At 37.1% G+C, this 16,560-nt stretch overlaps 1 protein-coding gene across 2 annotated transcripts in view; it reads right to left on the bottom strand.

Annotated features, from left to right (window-relative positions):
* NEGR1 (neuronal growth regulator 1) overlaps positions 1 to 16,560 on the bottom strand; it is a 904,143-nt gene that overhangs the window by 202,634 nt on the left and 684,949 nt on the right. For both annotated transcript variants that reach the window (XM_003260198.3, XM_030823138.1), the window contains exon 5: positions 12,407 to 12,527. In XM_003260198.3, coding sequence (XP_003260246.1) covers positions 12,407 to 12,527 — 121 coding nt within the window. The remainder of the gene's footprint in view (positions 1 to 12,406; positions 12,528 to 16,560) is intronic.

Raw genomic sequence — 16,560 nt, 5'->3', positions numbered from 1 at the left:
ACACAGTAGGTTCTCTCGTCCTTCCCTGCTCACACTCTCTCCAACATACACACACTTTCAGCAACAATTACTGTTTGTTTTTCTTCCTCTAGGTTCACTAAATATTTGGATGGAAGAAAGTCCCTCCTCATAGTATATATGCAGAATATAGTCAATAATGGCAGAAAAATGCAACCTATCCAAATGACAAGAATGCAGTATTTTAGAGTAATCCTAAAATTCTCTGTAAAGTTCAAGTTATCGTGATGGTATGGGGTTATTGTATTCTGCTTGGCTTGGCCAAATTATCATCATAACATCAAATACTTCTTTTTCTAACACCATTTCAGCTTTAAGTTTTCATATATTTGTGTGATTTTTTATTAATGTCCATCTTCCTCATTAGAGTATAACTCTTTTAAGGCAAGGTTCAAGGTTGATTTTGTTATGCATTGTATTCTAAGCATGTACTATAGTGTTGGATACTTAATAGGTATAGAGTAATTGTTGCATGCTTGTCTGAATGAATTATGTTTTTATATTTTAGTAATTCTTAGTTTTTTCATCTGTGAAATGGGAGAAATGAAGCCAACCACAAAGTGTTAATGTTAAAATGTTTTTAAAAATATTTAATGTGTAATATTTAGGCACATATATGCCAAATGCAGTAGGCACTAGATTATGATAGGTGTTATTGTTCAATGATAGAGTCTGTTTCTTAGAACAGATATATTTCCTCTCAGTTGGCAGAAAAATATTAAATATTGAGCATTCAGGAAATTATTTTTAAAGAAAAGATCTAGGAGAGTGACTGAAAAGATCGTGGCATCGTGATTTCAAGATGTGCCAAACTCAGTATCAATTACATGTGCATCATCAATCTCATCTAAGCTTTTCACAGATTTAACAACAAAGAAAAGTGAAAGGGAGGAGGAGGAGCAAGAACTGCTAAATACCAGAGAGAAATGAAAATTTATGTGAATATGCTGCTATGGCAACCTACTGGTTTATTGTGCTGCTTGATACTTAAGGCTTGAAAACAATATGATATCATTTATTCCTAGGAACAGGCTGAAGAATATCATGCCTCACTGTCTTAGCCCCAAGGGGTATCTATCTTTAGTTGTGCATTTGAATAAATTAATGTTATTATAATATATTAGGACACTTTAATGAATCTAGTCTTTATTAAGCTATTTAAAATGTATGTCTTGTTTACTTTATCCATTTTAATGAAATTAATAATTTTAGATTAGAGACCTTTGGGCTGCTTTCCTTGTGACAGTGTGATTCGCGTGGGAGGATATTCCCCTTTAACCCTACATTAAATAAACAATGGCTACGGTACAGATGTCAAGCCTCCCTAACTGCTGTGAGTTCCTGTATCCCTGGCAACCTGGCCTATGACTGGATTTCTCCCCACCACTTGAACTATTTTTCTAATATCAATATGCCCATGATTTTAATGTAAAATATTACCCCACAATATAACAGCACAACCATTTCTCAGAAACTATATTCACAAAGAAAAAATCTTGAGAAGCCAGAATTGAGCAACAGAAATCAGCTTCCTTTCTCTAATCATATATTGGGTTTACAATGTCCTGCAATCTAAGGTGACAGGATTCATTTGTACTAATAGTCTCACCAATTTGAAAGTGTGTTAAAATAAGAATGGCTCTATTTTATATTTAGTAAAAGGCTATAACGCAGTCTTCCAACAGAGTGTGTCATTCATGCCAAATACCATGATAAGTGTTGGGGACATGATAGTGAACAAGGAAGAATCCTCATTTCCAGGTAGATTAGAGCTCAGCAGGAGAGATGAAAAAGGAAAATAAGTTGTGTTCAGTTTAATAAGTGCTTGTTAGATGGAAGCCCATGAGGGTACATTTGAAGAGCTCCCTCCCCAGGTAGGAAAAATCTCGTTGTGGTAGCTTTCCTGGAGAAGGTGGCATCCCCATGGAGACGGAAGGACTAGGTAGTGGAAGGCGCCAGCCAAAGGCAGCCAAATGGGTATGTGAGTGGAAGGGGCTTACAAACAAAGGTGCCAACATGTGAAGAGGCCTGAGAGAGCGAGCTCATATCAAAGTCTGGGAATGGAAATATTTCAGGATAGCCACAGCTCCTGTTGTGTGAGGGTAGAATGGCAAGATTGATAGCCAGAGTGGAATACAGGGGCCAGAATGTGAAGAAACCTACATACCACCCTCTGTTGTGAGGACTTTATTCCAGGGACAGTGAAGAAACACCGACAGGCTTCATACGTAAAGTGTTAGATCAACTATTTATTTTAGCAAGATTATGCATTTTAAAAACACAACCTAATTCCAGCTGTTATGGGTAGACTCTGTGTGTGCAGTACTAACCCCTTGATTCTAGCATGTCCCAAACCGAACTAAGTGTGATCCCTCCCGAACCTTTCTTCCTGTGTTCCAGCCTCAGCCAGTGGCTTCACTCTTTATCTTGTTGTCTAGATGGAAAACATATAATTATGTTCAAATTTTCCTTTCCTTATATCCAATTAGTCACTGAAATAAGCAAATACTACCTTTCTTCTCTCTTGCTTTTTAACTGCATATCCAATACTCTAAGCCATATTTTAACTTTCCCATCCATTTCTTCCAACTACTCTAAGAAATATTTTGTGAAGACATACAAGCTGCCAACAAACATACACAAAATGCTCAGCTTCACTAATCATCAGAGAAATGCAAATTAAAACCACAATGAAATACCATCTCACACCAGTCAGAATGGCTATTATTAAAAAGTCAAAAAAACAACAGATGTTGGTGTGGATGTGGAGAAAAGGGTATGCTTGTACATGACTGGGAGCAATGTAAACTAGTTCAACTTCCATGAAGAACACTATGGAGATGTCTCAAATAAATAAAAACAGAGCTACTATTTGGCCCAGTAATTCCGCTAAACAAAGGAAAACAAATAATCATATTAAAAAGCCACTTGCATTTGCATGTTTATCATAGCAGTATTCACAATAGCAAAGTCATGGAATCAACCTGAGCATCCATCAATGGTTGATTGGATAAAGAAAATGTGGCACATATATTCAGTGAAATACTATGCAGCCATATGAAAGAATAAAATAATGTCCTTTGCAGCAACATGGATGGAGTTATAGGCCATTATCCTAAGTGAAATAACTCAGAAACAGAAAATCGAATACTGCATTCTCACTTATAAGTGGGAGTTAAAAAATGGGTACACATGGACATAAAAATGGAAAATAGGCACTGGGGATTCCAAAAGTGGGTAGGCTGGGAGAGGAGTGGGGGATGAAAACTTACTTATTGAGTACAATGTTCACTATTTGGGTGTTGGGGGCCCTAGAAACCCAAACCTCACCATTATGCAATATACCCATATAACAGCCTTGCACATGTACCTGCTGAATCTAAAATAAATCAATCAATAAATTAAACTACTGCTACACACAACAAAGAGACTAGATTGTTTTAGTACTCTTGAAAATCCCCTCAATAGCTTTCCAGTACTTCTGGAATCCAGTGCAAATGCCTTGTAACATTTAAGACCCTCCAAGTCTTTCCCTAAGGTGCCTTTCTAGCCCTAACTCCTGTTGTACCTGATGTCATATCCTGCACACCAAGACATTTAAAAACCTTGTGCATAATGCTTACGTGACATTGATCATGTTCTTCTCTTGCCCATGATTATTCTTAACCCCGTGGAATTTTTGGAAGTGCTACTCATCCTTTGGCATCCAGCAAAAAAGCCACATTTGCCCTGAAGTATTCTGTAACCCTTTTATTTGAGTCGAATGGGCTCTTACTGTGCACTTTCACCGGTCTTGGCTTTGGGTTCCCTGAAAATTTTCTTACTTTGTACTTATTTCATTTTGCTGATTTTTATGACAAATCCTACACTCTAAGTCACAAGATGCAAACTGGAGGTGGCCCACTTTCATCTTCGTCTGACCCAATGTTTTCAATGTAATAATATGTATTTGTGTTTCACATGGGCATGTGCTCTTCAATTCCTAGTAGTTGAAATGCTTTCAGTTATTTCATATATTTATTTGCATCTCTGGCCTTGAATGTTAAAGTCATCACAAACGTGGTGAGAGTTGTACTGAGACCACATTGGCTATTAGAAGAAATATCATCAAATGAAATAAATAAAAAAAAAAACAACATAACACGACATAGCGAAATATAATAATGAGATAACACTAGAAATGCAAATTTCTTCAATTCAGGAACTTTTCTTTCCTTTTCAAATTATCTCACAGATTAATGAAGAAGTAAAACTTTTCAAATTATCTCACAGGTGAATGAAGAAGTGAAATCTGAAGTTAGAAGAGAAGATCACTTTTAACCTGAAATGGTAATAAGGTTATTTCTAATACTCTTCTAAATCAAAACATGTAACTGCCTACGTTGGTAAGAACCACCTTGTGAATGATAAGATAAAAGCAAAAGAGAAACAGAATGTACTTCTAGTCTCTTCTGAATAATCAAACTTGCAATGTAAAATCTAGAAGAGAGATATCCTGACATAGGAGTCTGGAAATTAGGCCTGTGCTTTCCTTCAAGTCATTTCACCTTCAAAAGATACAGTTTTTATTATCACATGTAATCTGGTTAGAATTATACAAAGAATGAGTAAGACAGTACGTAGTAAGTTGTAAAATATGTTATAAGACAGCAAAGTCAGCATATAAGGTAAAGTTGCATGTCGTTAAAATTAATCTTGAAAATTCCTTAGGCCGGGTGCGGTGGCTCAAGCCTGTAATCCCAGCACTTTGGGAGGCCGAGGCGGGCAGATCACAAGGTCAGGAGATCAAGACCATCCTGGCTAACACGGTGAAACCCCGTCTCTACTAAAGAAAAATACAAAAAATTAGCCGGGCTTGGTGGCGGGCGCCTGTAGTCCCAGCTACTCGGGAGGCTGAAGCAGGAGAATGGCATGAACCTGGGAGGCGGAGCTTGCAGTGAGCCAAGATCGCGCCACTGCACTCCAGCCTGGGTGACAGAGCAAGACTCCGTCTCAAAAAAAAAAAAAAAGAAAAAAAGAAAATTCCTTAAACTTCCTTGTTTGAAACTACCATACTTTACAATAGTTTCCAAAATGGAAAGCAAGTATTTTAAAGTAGAAATAAAATGACTATTTGGAGTGTGAGAAAAAAATAACAGAAGGTCCATTTGTATTGTATTCTTATCTCATTTTTAAAATTTTCTGTCTCAGGTCATTTAATGCATGAATACACTAGTTCAGAAATGCATAACCATAAGTAAAAATCGGTATGGAAATATTGTTAGTTTTTGCTAAATTTTATATTTTACTCATAGGAATATATGTTTTAAAAAATGTTGCTGACCCCTGCTTTACATCACTGTTGATGAGTGAGCACTAAAGTAGTTGGCTTTGTTTCAGAGCCATGTTACATTAAACAAACATTTTCAACATTAAAACCTCATTAAAAATAGAGAGATGCTCATACTATCAGAGATATACGGGAATGAAGACCAATCGAAGGAGCAGCCAGGTTCATATCTCCCACGGTATGTATTTTTGAAGCAGTAGAGTAGCAAGTCATGCCATTTAATTATATGTGCTATCTAGCTTTTTCTCTCTTCCTCTCTCTCTCATGTAGCACCCCATGCTTCAGAATTGACTCTATGTAAGTGAAACAAGGTGAACATTTTGCAAAGCCACCACACATAATAAAGCCTTGAAAATCATAATCTGCTATGCAAATGTAATGTATTCATAATTTTGACATAAATAAATTGCATGAAAACAGTAAAGAACGGGGCATCAAAATTTTCCTACATACAAAAATATTTTAACTCATTTTGCTGGTTTCCTCAAAAATATAAGAAGGGGAGAAGACCCTCCCTCCCACAGTCCTGTAGCAAAGTGAATACTCAAAAAATTTATAGCCTGCTTAGACAATCAGGTAGTAAATATTTAGAATAGAAAAGAGGAGAGGAATGGTCATTATTCTTTATTATGATTTCTCAAGTTCATGTTACCACTGTAAAATCAGGAATGAAAAATAATCATTATCTAAAGTGAAACTTAACATCAACCTTACTGAAAAAGGTCACCATGCCTCTATGTAAAGTGAACATGGCACATTCTACAAGGTTGGCTTTAGGTATTTTCCTATGTATTCATTGGTATCTGCATACATTTTGTACTTGTCTATGCATGCATATTTTTTATTATACTTTAAGTTTTAGGGTACATGTGCACAACGTGCAGGTTTGTTACATATGTATCCATGTGCCATGTTGGTGTGCTGCACCCATTAACTCGTCATGTAACATTAGGTATATCTCCTAATGCTGTCCCTCCCCCCTCCCTCCACTCCACAACAGGCCCTGATGTGTGATGTTCCCCTTCCTGTGTCCATGTGTTCTCATTGTTCAATTCCCACCTATGAGTGAGAACATATGCATGCATATTTTATGCACCTAGATAACTAACCCTTCTCACCAGGGCAAAATGATACTGATCATCACATTTCTTTCTATAGCAGTGATATAAGGAATGACTTAAAAGAGAATAGGCCAAGTTTGAAATATGTTGCTTAAAAGTCAAGATATTATAGGCCCCACATTGCCAAATGCAAAAATTTCCATTTTTTAGGTACATAGCTTTTAAACTAATATATTGATAATTTTAATGTCTTTTTCATTCATGGGAGTAATTTATATTTACCTCATTTGCAACGGTTTCATCCCTATGTTAAATTACAGTAGAGGAATAGGAAAGAAATGCTGTTGCAGCTAAAAAATTCCAAAAAAGCATTTCTACAATTAGCCCTTTGCCTAAAAACAGGAAAAGTAAGTAAAATACAATTTTTAAAATCTATTCATTTATTTAATATTTTATTTTTAATTGACCAATAATAATTTTATATATTTATAGGGTATAATGTGGTATTTATATATATGTATACATTGTGAAATGACTAAATCAAGCTAACATATCAGTGGCCTAAAAGCCTGGAGCAGTTAAAATGGTCATGAGAAATCAGAAAGCATGTATTTCTAGACCGCAGGCTTGGATTTGAGGTAATCTTGAAAAAGAGGAGGGAATTCAACGGTGCAGGCAAAATAACAAAATTCTCATCTAAGACAAGATGGCACTACCATCTTCACAAAGTAATACAGATCCATGGTTTTGCAATACCTATTGAAATGCCAGTATATTACAATTCATGTTTTTAGCCTTAATCCTAAATGAATGTACTATTCTCAAACAACAGATTAATTGAATTTCATATCACCAAAAACATTTGCTTAATGATACTTTGGATGTTCTGAAATTGTCTTTTCACTGCATATGCATATAAAGAGTATATTTCTACTTAACAACCTTCTATATTATTAAGGAAAAAAGTTTAAATATTTGGCTCTCTTTATAACTCTAATTTTCCCAAGGCTTAAATAAATACATAGTAAAATTAAGCCCATTGATACTCTTCATTCCAGGTGTGCTGAAAGAAACTATGATGTTAAAAAATGACTACCTTATCCTAAGAGGTAATATTTTAATAACTAGTATATAACATTAGCCACTCTCATGGTGGAATAAACTAAAAGCCAAATGACTAATATTTCTAATGTAAAAAATACTTAGATAATGCATGAGAGAGACAGTGTGGGAGCTGTCTTTGAAGATGGCATCAGATGACTCTCACCTCTTGATATTCATGTCGTCCCTGCCCTGTTCCCTCTCACAATGACAATTTCAGGGCATCCAAAGTCCCATTAAGCAAATGTTTTTGATGACATGAAATCACATTGAAGAAGGTTTCCCCATGTAGTTAATAATGTATTATGGGTATGACACAGCATGACTTCTGAAACTGGGTTATAAAGGACATGGCAGCTTCTACCTAGCTCTCTTCTGGATCACTAATACTGGATGAAGCCCGTTGCCTATGGTGGCATCTACGTGGCAATTAACTGAGTCTATCTGCCAATAACTAGCACTACTTGCTGGGCATGTGGGTCAGTCATCTTGGAAGCAGATTCTCCAGCCCCAGTCAAGCCTTCAGATGAACAGCACCAGGTGACATCTTAACTGCAATCTTATGAGAGACCCTGAGTGATAACCATCCAGCCAAACTGCTCCTGGATTCCTGACCCACAGAGGCTGCTTGAGATGGTTAGTGCTTACTGGTTTTAGCTGCTAAGTTTTGGGTTAATTTGTTACTTAGCGATAGATAACTAATAATGGCATCAGAAACAAGGGAAAGAACACGGGCCCAGAGGTTATCACATCTAAAATGTCTGGATGGTGATGTAAAGCTGAGTGCTCTTCAGGTTAAGTCTCTTGTGTCTCAGTTTTGTCAACAGTAAATTGATGATAATAAATCTTACCTCACAGAGGTCTGAACAATAAATGAGATAAAAGAACTCAAAGAAACTGGAAAGTGTTTTTTTTTCCTCAGTAAGTATATATTTCTTTTCTTTAAATTGTGCTTAATTTTACAGTCTTTCTTTTAAGGGGTTTTAAGCTGATTGCTCTTAGCACACAGAAATGGACTTTACAGGATGTTGAAGAACTGCAGGCAGAGATAGGGCTATGGATATTCAGGCACTGCCTCTGTTTTCTGTTTGTGTTTATTTGTTTATGTTTATCTGGATGAAGAGCTGGCTTTGAAGGTCTTGACTTAAGATAAATGAATATTTATAAACATTCTCTTACATAGAAGTGAAGCGATCGTATAAGTTATTTCTGAGTATTTATGAAAACCTCAAATCAAAAAAGGTCTGTAGGAAACAAAACTCTAGATCTTGCAGAAATAAATTCTGTTCCTCTCTGACAGGGTCTCTGACAGCTTCATGTTCCCAGTTAAGGACCTCAGAGGTCAAGAAGACAACTCTGAAACATGCTGTATCTGTTTCTGCTGTGTTCCTCTTGACTCCATTTTTGTGTGTCCTTGACTAAATAAATTGGGAAATTATAAGTGAGTGTTTGTACGTGCAGTTTCTTATCCATAAACAACTTGAAATGCTTTTACCCTTGGTATTTCACATTGACATTTCAAATTAGTTTGATAGACTCTTAAGGGCCTTGACCTACACTAGGTGCCATAGTATAGGGGTTAAACCCATGGACTCTGCATGAAGATTTATAAGACTTCCTAGGTTTAAATCCCAGCTCTGCCGCTAACTGTATGAACTTGTGCAAATTACTTAAAAGCATTCTATGCTTTGGTTTCCTCAGGTAAAAGTTAAGAAGAATAATATTTACCTTACAGGTTTGTTATAAGAGTAAAATGGGTAAATATTATAAACTTAGAACACTACCTGTCCAATAGCAGGTGCTTACTAAATAGATAGCTTTTTATTTATTTTTTAATTTTTTATTTTGTTGAGACAGAGTATCACTCTGTCTCCAGGCTGGAGTGCAGTGGAGCAATCTCGGCTCACTGTAATCTCCGCCTCCTGGGTTCAAGAGATTCTCCTGCCTCAGACTCCTGAGTAGCTGGGACTACAGGTGCCTGCTACCATGCCTGGCTAATTTTTTTATTTTTAGTAGAGATGGGGTTTCACCATGTTGGCCAGGGTGGTCTCGATCACTTGACCTCGTGATCCACCCATCTTTGCATCCCAAAGTGCTGAGATTACAGGCGTGAGCCACCGTGACTGGCTAACTTTTGATTTTGATGAAGTAAATAATTGAATGGCCTGGGTGTTTATGGTGAATCTACATAGTGAGTGCAACCATTCGGCAACCAGAATCCTTCTCTTTCCTACTCCCTGCATATGCTCAACTTTGCTTTACTTTAGTTTTGAAATGAAATTATTCATTACCATGATATTTGAGAATTTGAATATTGCCTCAAATATAACCCTAAAGATGATAAATGTATGCTTCACTCTGAACTGAAAATATGTTTGCCTTTCACAAGTGCATTTGATTTTCACAGCTGCATTTTTCTATGTGTGTGAGTGTGTTGGGGAGGACATTGATTGGGGAAAATCAATCTACCTTTTCCTTTTTAGCATATGGTTCTGAACTCCTTTGAAAATCTAATAAAAGCTGTAGTCCATCTCTACAGTAGGAAAAAAAAAATCACTGAAGCTATGATTGTGGGCACCAATTGGCCCTTTTCTATATTTACTATAGGGCAAGAAAGTGGACCGAGGATTATTGTAGCTTTTTTTTTTTTTTTTTTTTTTTTTTTTTTTTTTGGACAATGGTTTCTGAATTTAGAAAAGAGAAAAAGAGCAGAAAAAAAAAATCCAGGACATTGCTTCACACAGTATTGGAAACAAAATGGCCTTTAGCAAAGGAGCTCTGATTGTCAGCTTTTAAGAAATTAATGACACAAATTAAAAAGTGACTTTGAAAGGTATGCAAAATAGTCTGTCAGTGTTATTTATACAGTGTTTTGTAGAGAACCAGGGATCTGGGGGACTCCTGCAATGATGTCCTAATTTAGAGGAGGGTTCTGAACAGGTAGAATTGAGGCTCCATTTACCCAGCATCTACTCGAGAAGTGCTGTGTTCATAAATATTACTTCTTGGCCTTCCAAATAAGATTGTACTGAACAAAGAGTTCCATAACTTATAAAGGATTCAGAACCACTTTTCTGGATATTTGTCCATATAGGTAATTACAAACCGGAACTTCTCAACCTGGGTTATCAAAATCTGAGAAAGGCTATATTGGCAGATGTACAATATTGTAGGGTGAAATGAGAGTGACCACAGACCAGTTTACCTAATTCTCAGTATATAAAAATATGGAGTCTTCTACTAAGCTATAAAAAGGCAAATTTAGAATTAGTAAAAACATATAAATTAGTAAAAAGAATTTAAAAATTTAACAACCCAAATTATAGAAGAAGTTGCATATAAAATAGCTAAAAAAATTTGCAGGTAAAACCAGTCAGAAGAAATGAGACTGTTATGGGGATATTATCCCTTATTATTAAGGTTGATGTTAAAAAGGGATATTGTCTTCCACAAATCTTTTGATTCCAGTTCCAGAAAAAAATACCTGCTTGTATCACATACATTCTTATCCTTTGTGGTGATATCTAAGTCTTTATATAATTTCACCAGTTTTCTGTTCAGATATTTAGCTGCAATTGGTTTTGAGCCATGACATAAGTAAATGATATCATTTGGAGGTGTCCTCACCCAAAATCTCATCCTGAATTTAATTTGAATTGTAATCTCCATGTGTTGGGGGAGAGACCCATGGGAGGTGATTAGATCATGGGGGCAGTTCCCCCATCCTGTTCTCATGATAGTGAGTGGGTTCTCACAAGATCTGATGGTTTTTTAAGGGAGTTTTCCCCCTTTTGCTTGGGACTTCTCTCTCCTGCCACCTAGTGAAGAAGGACATGCTTGCTTCCCCTTCCACTGTGATTGTAAGTTTCCTGTGACCTCCCCAGCCATGTGGAATGGTGAGTCAATTAAACCTCTCTCCTTTATAAGTTACCCAGTCTTGGGCAGTTCTTTATAGCAGCATGAGAACGGACTAATACAGTATGTAAACCCCCTACATATATGTTGTACAGTATGGAATTGCCAACATTTGGCTTTTTTGACTTCGAAAGTGGGAATTTGATGTGCTTTAACATAGCATTTGCTTGAATATATTCCTCCCTAGTTTTGACGCAGACTCTATACAGTATAGATAATTCCCTCTTGTCTGCATTATAGACTCCAGTTTACCCACAGGGGTCCTGTGATTTTTTGAGGGCTTGATAACAGAATTGGAAGAGGTCTGAATGAGCCTACTGGTTGAAAGTAAAGAGAAAGTTGTCAAGTCCTGTCTTATCTTATTCAGTAGCTCTTGCCAAGGTTTTTGGGTCTTCTCAAGGGAATAATCATACAGAGTTGAAATAAGAGCAGCCCTAAAATCCCATTGGTTAGTCCTTTAGGCATGTATTTTATCTCCTCTACAGCCTCTTTAGTGACAGAATATCTAAAACATAGTGTTCTATAAAACAAAATGTTAAACTCTCTTGTGGGAGAATAAGGCAGGTGAAAGGGTGGAGGCTTATCAAGGAAGCCTGGCAAAGACAGCAGTTCCTATTGCTTTTGAAGTGCTCTTATGGAAGCTGTACTCAAGTCTTTTAAGAGCTGGTTTACTTCCCAAATAAACTGAGTTGCCAGCAAGAGCAATGGTGTAGTGTTTCAGGAGAGAGGGGAAGAAATGAAATGCATCAGTGATGGGGGATTTGCGGGCATTTCTGAGATCATGCAAACCAAAGTGGACATTTCTTCTGGATGCTATTAGCTACTCATCCCTCCCACGTGGGCCCCTTCAGTTTGCTTGCTGGAGAGGAGGCTGTTGAGAATCATTCAAGCCAGTTAAAGAAATTGCCTAAAATAAGTATCTGAAACACAAGCACATTAGCTCAAAGTGCTTAGAACACAGTAATAATCACAAAATCCTTACTTCTTCTCTCCTTTGTACCATTCAAAGGCTGGAGGCGGCACACCTGCACCTTCGCATCTTATCAGGCCACTGCGTCCGGGGGTCACGGTGCCAGATTTAATTTCCTGAATAGTAGGAGCGACTGCAAAAGAAACAAACAAACAAATACTAGTGGATAAGTAAAAATAATCCTCAACAGAAATATGACACACACATATTTTTATTCCTTCTATATTCAAAGCAATCTTATGCCTGATAGACCAATGCATCACATTTTCAGTGTTTTATGCTTCAAGTACTAGACTAGTCATTTTCAGCTTCGTTTTTCAAGTTGAACAATAGATGAATGTTTTCAGGGAGTGCAGAGTAAATGCAATACATTTTGGCCTTGCTTCCTGCTGGAAAAACGGCATTGGTGAGGGTAACACTTCATCTGTACTACAGTCCAACTCTACTGCAGTAATAGTTCTCATCTACTGAGTGATCACAGGGAGCCAGCCACTGGGCTAGGTGCTTTACATTCTCGATTTCCTCACAAAAATACTCTAAGCTTGATGGTTTTATCTCAATTTTACAAATGTGAAAAGTCAAGTTCAGAGATGTTAAACAATGAATTGTCAAGGTCACACAGCTACTTAGTTGCAGAATTTGCCTTTGAAGTCAGGCATGTGAACTCAAAGCCTGGGCTCTTGAAATCTTCTGTGTTTTTTTCTGGCCTCCTCCCTATGCTTTAGTAATTTAGTGATTTTTTTCTTTAATGTAGTTTCTTCTGTCTGAATGCCGTTGTTTCCTATTTCCACAGCTTCAAGATCCATTTTAGGCGTCAGTGTCCCCATGCTCTTCCCCATTGCTCCAGATGGAAAAAGTTTCCCCTCCTCTGAGTATCTGGATCTCTCATACCATCAACTTTCTATCATGTATTGATAGAAATGTATTGCATTGGCCGGGCGCGGTGGCTCACGCCTGTAATCCCAGCACTTTGGGAGGCCAGGGCGGGCAGCCCACGAGGTCAGGAGATCGAGACCATCCTGGCTAACACAGTGAAACTCCATCTCTACTAAAAATACAAAAAATTAGCCGGGCGTGGTGGCGGGCACCTGTAGTCCCAGCTACTCGGGAGGCTGAGGCAGGAGAATGGCGTGAACTCAGGGGGCAAAGCTTGCAGTGAGCCGAGATTGTGCCACTGCATTCCAGCCTGGGCAACACAGCAAGACTCCGTCTCAAAAAAAAGGAAAAAAAGAAATGTATTGCATTGTATCATGTACCGTATTTGTGGGTATGCCAGACTTCCTTTTCAGTTCCTTGAAGGCAGGTTAAATATCTGATTCATCTTTGTATCTTCCAAGCGCACAGTGTATATTCCATTACACACAGTGTGATGCTTAAAAAACTTTTTTGGTAGCATAACTTTTTTTTTTATCCTTCACATAGTTATTCCACTGTCAACATGTGCCAGGCATTTCTCAAGGAACAAAGCAGTTAATTGCCCTGACGTGATGAAGCTTATACTCTAGATGGGGTAACAAACAGGGAGACAGACTATAAGCAGCAAATACCACAAATAAGTAGTTTAAATAAAATGTCAGAAGGTGATAAATAATACAGTAAAACAAAAGCAAAACCCTTATAGTTGCAAGGTAAGAGGAATCAGAGAATGGAATGGATTGCAATTTTCGATCGGGTAATCTGAGTAGGCCTCATCGAGATGGTAAAACTTGCACAAAGACTAGATGTAAATGAGTGAGTTAGCTATGTGCATATTTAGAGACAGAGACTTGTAGGAAGAGGGAACAGCTTGCAGTAAGACACTGAGGCTGAAGCTAGCCTAGTTTGCTTAAGAAATAGCAAGATTGGTGTGGCCGACACAAAGAGAAAGGAGAGTAGGAGGAGATAGGAACAATTTTCAGTGGATTCCAAGTTTACACCAAAGAGAAACAAAGGATGGAAGATTGGGTAGGACCTCTCGGGTCATTTCAAGGAATTGACTTTCATTCTAAGACAAATGGTGAGCCCCTGCAGAGTACAGATAAAATCTGATCGGTTTTTTGAAAAGATGACTGTGGCTGCTGTGTTGAGAAAAGACCATAGTGAGGCTAGGATAAAAGTCTAGGGATAAAGTAGGGAATGCAGTAAGCAATGTAAAGGAAGGTGGGTGGCTCACACCAGGGTGGTGGCAGTGCAAGTGGTGGAAAGTTATCGGGCTTTTGGTCTACTCTGAAATTGGAGCTGGTAAGATTTCTAGACAGACTGAAGTGACATAGAGAGGTGTCAAGGGTGATTTAATTTGGGTTGAGTAGCTGGAAGGTTATTGACTGAGGTGAAAAGGACTGTAAATAGAAGAATTTTGGAGGGGGCTGGGCGCAGTGGCTCACACCTGTAATCCCAGCACTTTGGGAGGCCGAGGCGGGTGGATCACCTGAGGTCAGGAGTTCGAGACGAGCCTGGCCAACATGGTGAAACCCCGTCTCTACTAAAATTACAAAAATTAGCCATGCATAGTGGTAGGCGCCTGTAATCCCAGCTACTTGGGAGGCTGAAGCGGGCGAATCGCTTGAACCTGGGAGGCAGAGGTTGCAGTGAGTTGAGACTGCCATTGCACTTCAGCCTGGGCAACAAAAGCGAAACTCCATCTCCAAAACAAAAAAAAGAATTTTGGAGGGAAACATTAGGAGTTGTATGCATGTGTCTTTTCATAAATATTTCCTTTTCTACCAAGTTTTTAACATACTATAATTCATATTTCAAATAACACTATAGAAAATTATTAATCAACAACTAGAATCTTGAAGATACAAAAACTAGTTCATTCAGAAATATGGCCTAAGTGTGCACCATGGATGTATTCTGATTTCTTTGGAAAGCAATTAAAAAGTACAGTATTTAATGTTTTATCAATATTCAGTGAATACTGAATATATAGTTTTCAACATATGAAAACTATAAAAACTCTTACAATGGAACATTGCCTTTCATGTAAAAAAATACCCTAGTAAATACATTATTTTCTGTTAAGGGCGATACTTCTTTTTGAAATTATCGCACTTCTATTTCTCTGTGGTGTTTTTATTCTTATTATTTATAGTTCTAGAAAACATTGCAAGGAAGATATTTTTGTTAAAGTGCTTGCTAATAAATTGGTGAAAAATAATGAAATAATATTTCCAAAAAATGTTTGCATGAGAACTGTTACAATATAGATACATACATATACACAAACACACACCCAGTTTTTTATATTATATATAAATCATATACGTATAACATTTATAATGTACATATATATACCCTTTATATACACATTTATGTATATATGGGTGTATACATATATGTATATTCATAAACACAAGAAATCATTTCACAATTTTAAAATTATTTTGTTAAGCAAAGTTTCATGTCACCTACAAAAGCCAATTAAATATATTAAAAAATCTATAAATAAAACTCCATGTACTTGTCAATTATTATGACACTGCTCATGACAGGTACAGGTAAGATTGTATTTTAACTATTGTTCTCAGAGGCTTTAATCTCTCTTTCCTGTCACACAAACAGACTGTAATCTTTTCTGATATCTAACTATTATTGAAGATGAAATAACCATATGCAACAGGAGATCCATCACAAGCTTCTATTGATAACCTGGTTAGTTTAATTACTCTCTTGTTTGTCAAGGGGGCCATGACTCATTATAAACAAAACCATGAAATCCGGAACACTGCCTGAAAACCCAGGCGTAATGAACCGAAATCAAAATCTAATTCATCATTAAAAGGCTTTTGTGCAGTACAGTGTACATACGGCTCAGCCCTGGGTGCTTTACCACCAAGTTAAAGGGACATGATCTTGTTATCTAGGGCTTCGTGGGCTGCTACGATGGACACCGAAAATGGAAAGATATCTAAAATGTCACATGGAAATACGGATGAAGAATGAATAAAAATCAATAACATTAATAATATGCATAAGAAAAAGTCCTAAGTGCATTTTGCAAGGTATAGAGTTAAAGGTCCAAGTGTTGTGAAGTAATCAATGTGGAGAGAAGATTCTCATGCGGATATCCCTTTGTGGCTAAAATTATAAACTTGAACCGAAAGTTTTGATTGATTTTACTCGGAGACATAAAAATTCTTATTACATATTCATATTACCGTGCATTTTTTGGAAATAACTTGTTC

Source organism: Nomascus leucogenys, chromosome 12 (assembly GCF_006542625.1).
Source record: "Nomascus leucogenys isolate Asia chromosome 12, Asia_NLE_v1, whole genome shotgun sequence".
Classification (NCBI taxonomy): domain Eukaryota; kingdom Metazoa; phylum Chordata; class Mammalia; order Primates; family Hylobatidae; genus Nomascus; species Nomascus leucogenys.
This window is presented reverse-complemented; position numbering and strand designations above follow the sequence as displayed.